Consider the following 5,464-nt stretch of genomic DNA (forward strand, 5'->3'; position numbering starts at 1 on the left):
GCCCGGCCGATATATTTTAATATATATATAATTTTTTTTTTTCAGACAGTTTCACTCTTGTCACCCAGGCTGGAGTGCAATGGCACAATCTCAGCTCATTGCAACCTCTGCCTCCTGGGTTCAAGCAATTCTCCTGTCTCAGCCTCCCATATAGCTGGGACTACAGGTGCACATCACCATGCCAAGCTAATTTTTGTATTTTTAGTAGAGACAGGGTTTCACCAGATTGGTAAGGCTGATCTCGAACTCCAGACCTCAGGTGATCCACCTGCCTCAGCCTCCCAAAGTTCTAATATTAGAGGTGTGAGCCACTGTGCCTGGCCAATTTTTGTATTTTTAGTAGAGACAGGGTTTCACCATGTTGGTCAGGCTGGTCTTGAACTCCTGACTTCAGGTGATCCACCTGCCTCGGACTCCCAAAGTGCTGAGATTACAGGCGTGAGCGACCACACCCGGCCATATGTATATATATTTAAATCAGGTGCCAGGGCCTCACTGCAGGTTGAATTGTATTCTGGCAAATGGGACAAGGGAATCTGCTTTTTTGTTTTGTTTTGTTTTTTGGGGGGGAGGTTTGTTTTTTTTGAGACAGAGTCTCGCTCTGTCGCCCAGGCTGGAGTGCAGTGGCCAGATCTCAGCTCACTGCAAGCTCCGCCTCCCGGGTTTACTCCATTCTCCTGCCTCAGCCTCCTGAGTAGCTGGGACTACAGGTGCCCGCCACCTCACCCGGCTAGATTTTTGTATTTTTTAGTAGAGACGGGGTTTCACCGTGTTAGCCAGGATGGTCTTGATCTCCTGGCCTCTTGATCCACCCGTCTCGGCCTCCCAAAGTGCTAGGATTACAGGCTTGAGCCACCGTGCCCGGCCGATATATTTTAATATATATATAATTTTTTTTTTTCAGACAGTTTCACTCTTGTCACCCAGGCTGGAGTGCAATGGCACAATCTCAGCTCATTGCAACCTCTGCCTCCTGGGTTCAAGCAATTCTCCTGTCTCAGCCTCCCATATAGCTGGGACTACAGGTGCACATCACCATGCCAAGCTAATTTTGTATTTTAGTAGAGACAGGGTTTCACCAGATTGGTAAGGCTGATCTCGAACTCCAGACCTCAGGTGATCCACCTGCCTCAGCCTCCCAAAGTTCTAATATTAGAGGTGTGAGCCACTGTGCCTGGCCAATTTTGTATTTTAGTAGAGACAGGGTTTCACCATGTTGGTCAGGCTGGTCTTGAACTCCTGACTTCAGGTGATCCACCTGCCTCGGACTCCCAAAGTGCTGAGATTACAGGCGTGAGCGACCACACCCGGCCATATGTATATATATTTAAATCAGGTGCCAGGGCCTCACTGCAGGTTGAATTGTATTCTGGCAAATGGGACAAGGGAATCTGCTTTTTTGTTTTGTTTTGTTTTTTGGGGGGGAGGTTTGTTTTTTTTGAGACGGAGTCTCGCTCTGTCGCCCAGGCTGGAGTGCAGTGGCCGGATCTCAGCTCACTGCAAGCTCCGCCTCCCGGGTTCACGCCACTCTCCTGCCTCAGCCTCCCGAGTAGCTGGGACTACAGGTGCCCGCCACCACGCCCAGCTAATTTTTTGTATTTTTAGTAGAGACGGTGTTTCACCATTTTAGCCAGGATCTCCTGACTTTGATCTCCTGACCTCATGATCCGCCTGCCTCGGCTTCCCAAAGTGCTGGGATTACAGGCATGAGCCACCGCACCCAGCTGGAATCTGTTTTTTATTTTGAGACAGGGCCTTCCTCTGTCATCCAGGCCGGAGTGCAATGGCACTATCTTTGCTCACTGCAACCTCTGCCTCCTGGGCTCAAACAATCCTCCCACCTCAGCCTCCCAAGTAGCTGGGACCACAGGTGAGCACCGCCACGTTGTTAATTTTTAAATTTTTTGTAGAGACAGGGTCTCACTGTATTGCCCAGGCTGGTCTCAAACTCATGGGCTCAAACGATCCTCCCACCTGGGACTCCCAAAGTGCTGGAATTACAGGCATCAGCGACTGTCCAGCCAGAGTCTAGTTTTTGTTGTTTTTTGAGACGGAGTCTCGCTCCATAGCCTAGGCTGGAGTGCAGTGGCACCATCTCAGCTAACTGCAACCTCTGCCTCCCAGGTTCAATCAATTCTCCTGTCTCAGCCTCCCAAGTAGCTGGGATTACATATGTGCACCACCATGCTTGACTAATTTTTATATTTTTAATAGAGATGGGGTTTCGCCATGTTGGCCAGGATGACCTCGATCTCCCAACCTCAAGTGACCCACCCACCTCAGCCTCCCAAAGTGCTGGGATTACAGGCATGAGCCTGTAATCCTTGCCTCCTTTTTTTTTTTTGAGATGGAATTTCGCTCTGTCATCCAGGATGGAGTACAGTGGCGTCATCTTGGCTCACTGCAACCTCTGCCCCCCAGGTTAAAGCGATTCTCCTGCCTCAACCTCTCAAGTAGCTGGGACTACAGACACGCTAATTTTTTGTGTTTTTCTTATTTATTTATTCATTTCGAGACTGAATTTCACTCTTTTTGCCCAGGCTGTAGTGCAATGGCGCAATCTTGGCTACAACTGAGATTGTGGCCACCACAACCTCCGCCTCCCAAGTTCAAGCGATTCTCCTGTCTCAGCCTCCTGAGTAGCTGGGATTACAGGCATGCACCACACCTGGCTAACTTTGTATTTTTAGTAGAGATGGGGTTTCACCATGTTGCTCAGGCTGGTCTCGAACTCCTGGCCTCCAGTGATCTACCCGCCTTGGCCTCCCAAACTGCTGGGATTACAGGTGTGAGCCACCGCACTTGGCAAGAGTCCGTTTTTTTAAATAAGCATCACTACTGTCCCCCTGCCGACCCTAGTTTTATTTCTCCATGTTCAGAGTTTATTGTTTTAGATTCCAGAATCTTTTTCTGCACTGCTCTTGCCAAGGGCGGGCTGGCTGGAAAGGATGGCAGTGCCCATTGCTGACATCCGCCAGGGCCCAGAGCCATTTCCCCATTTCCTTCGGAACTGCTGCCTTCCTTTAGATATGATCTCTGCTGAGGAATGTACTTCCTGCCCAACCTGGTCTCACCCAAGTCAATGCCTTGAGGTTGCTTCTCCATCAGCTCAGGGGAAAGCCATGCCCTCAGTAATACCAGTCCCAGAGGCCTCCTGAGCACATCGAGCTTGCCAGCCCATGCAAAATGCTTCCTCTACCAGTGAGTGTGGTCCACCGAGTCCTGTAGACGAAGACACAGACCTTCAGAGAGGTCACGGACTCACCCAGGGCCACACGACTCCTAAGTGTCAGAGCCTGGGTTTGTCTGATGTCAGTCCCTAAACTCACGATGGATGGGAAGCCACTGGGGCAGGAGGGTAGGATAAGTGAGTCACTCTTCCACACCATCCCTAGGGGAAAGCTCGCTAAAGCTCCGTTCATCTATCAGGGACTTCATGGGCCAGTCCGAGGCCCCCAGGTTTTTGGTTCTGATGTGAAGGGACTACTCCAAGCTAAGCAAAACTCCTACCTCAAGCAATCAAACCAGATGCCCCCTCTGGCTCCACGGCAAAATATAATTAAGTAACTATGCGGTTTGTTTGCTGTTCTTTCTGCGTGAAACACACTTCCCCTAAATCTTCCCACGGCTGGCTCAACCTCCAACCCTTAGTAACCTAAAATAATCACTGCTGTTTCTGCCACACAAGATCACAAGATGTCCCGTTCTTTGCTTCACAACTTACAACCTAAAATTACACATTCCTTCCCTTGACTACTCCCTGCGGTCAAGGATTTCACCGCTCTATTCACTGCTGAGTTTCCAGTGTCTAGACCCCTGCCTAAATTGTGCTCGACAAATATTTGTTGATTGAAGGTACTCCCTTAAGCCCAGAACAAGCTCTGTCTGGCGGGGTCCCTTGTCTCATGTGTGGGCCTGGGAGGTCTGCCCAGCTCCGTCCACAGCTCAATTCCATCCTTTGGCCAAATTCAAGGCTGGGTGAATCATATCATTGTCCACTCTGCCCCTCGTCCCTGTCCCAGCCAAACTTCATAGAGACCCAAGACCCCCTTCAGATGCTGCCCACAAGCAGGCAAGACCTGGCTGGAACCTCAGGCTTAGACTCTCAGGTGAGAGACAGCCTGCCACACCCAAGGGACACACAGCACCCGCAGCCGCTGGGGCTGGGATTTGAGCCCAAATCAAGACCAAGGGGGTCCCTCCAGAGGACTGGGCTGGCAGCTTCAATCGAGAAGGGGGTGCTGGGAGGTGGCCAGGTACTGCTGCCTCCCCTTGACTGGGCTCTGCAGGGAAGGTCCCAGCCTCCCCGATCTGTCACTCCCGGTAGCCTCCTGAGGCCATACAGTCCCTGGGGGCAGAGAGGCACAGCTCTACCCAACTTGTTTTTCTTGAATATTTTCGAGCAGTTTCCGGCCCCCTCCCCAAGGCCCTTCAGTGTCACAGTTTCCAGGAAGTTCTTGTCACACAAAGAGGGGTGCGACAGTGCTTCTTTGCCCCCAGGGTGTACCACATGGGGCTGGGGCTGAGTTGGGTCTTGGGGACCCAAAATGGAGAAGAGAAAGGAGAAACTAAGGATGGCAACTCCCCCCACCGTGGGAATTCAGGGGAGGGTGGCACCACAGGGCGCTGGTGATAGAGAAGCCCACATCCTGGGCCCATCCCCAGGGCCAAATGCCTGAGGCCGCCCCAAGAGGTTCGCCGGAGGAAGTTCCAGCCGCCAGCACCTCTGGAAACGGGAGGTGGGGGCCCCTAGCCTCTTGCACAGGGAGGGGAAAGTTTCTCAATTGTTTCCTGCTTCCTTCCTGCCCCCTCACCAAAGATGCCCTTCTTTCCGCCGTTTCCAGGCGGCTAGCCAGACCTGGTGGGCTGTCAGCTGGGTATTCGGTCTGCCCAGTCTTGCCTCAGTTTCCCCATCTGGCTAAAAGCCCTGGACGGCTACTTCTGGCGGAAAGGGGCAGGAGGAAGAAGTGGACAAAGGGGTTTGGAAGAGGAGGGGGATTTGAGGAAGTCAGGGCCCTGTCTCTTTTCTGAGCCCGGATCGCCGCGCCTCCCCTCCCCCGCCCGCCATCTGAGCCACCCAGATAACGGGACCTCCCCGGGCGGAGCATGCGCCGTGAGCACCGGCCCATCAGCCGGAGGGGGAGCTGGGGCTCCCGGGGAGGGGACGCGCGGCGACCCGGCTGGAGCAGGGGGCGTGGGATCCGCGCAGTGTGGGATGCGGGGCCCGAGGGCGGAGGGCCCTCCAGCGGCAGTGCGGGTGCCTAGGGTCTCAGATGTCCCCTGGCTCAAGGTCCTCCCACCCCCAAGTCAGCAGAGGCGGCCCCTGACCGGAGGCAGCTCCTACCGTAGGCTCCGTTTTTCCGCTCGTCCTCCATGGCCGCGGCGGGGCGGGGAGCGGAGTCCGAGCCAGCGCGACCCCAGCCCGGGCGGGCGGGAGGCTCCGCGGGCTGCAGCGCCCCGCCCC

The 5,464-nt window shown here is 53.8% G+C and overlaps 1 protein-coding gene across 2 annotated transcripts in view; it reads right to left on the reverse strand.

Annotated features, from left to right (window-relative positions):
• SLC44A2 (solute carrier family 44 member 2 (CTL2 blood group)) overlaps window positions 1-5,458 on the reverse strand; it is a 51,097-nt gene extending 45,639 nt beyond the window's left edge. The window contains exon 1 of one of the 2 annotated variants that reach the window (XM_017888941.1): window positions 5,345-5,458. In XM_017888941.1, the coding sequence (XP_017744430.1) occupies window positions 5,345-5,375 (31 nt within the window). In that variant the 5' untranslated portion in view covers window positions 5,376-5,458. The remainder of the gene's footprint in view (window positions 1-5,344) is intronic. The other variant, XM_017888943.1, reaches the window with a different exon arrangement.
• Between the last annotated feature and the right edge of the window lie 6 nt (window positions 5,459-5,464).

The sequence above is a fragment of the Rhinopithecus bieti genome, unplaced genomic scaffold (assembly GCF_001698545.2).
Source record: "Rhinopithecus bieti isolate Rb0 unplaced genomic scaffold, ASM169854v2 scaffold_18862, whole genome shotgun sequence".
In the NCBI taxonomy this organism is placed as follows: Eukaryota; Metazoa; Chordata; class Mammalia; order Primates; family Cercopithecidae; genus Rhinopithecus; species Rhinopithecus bieti.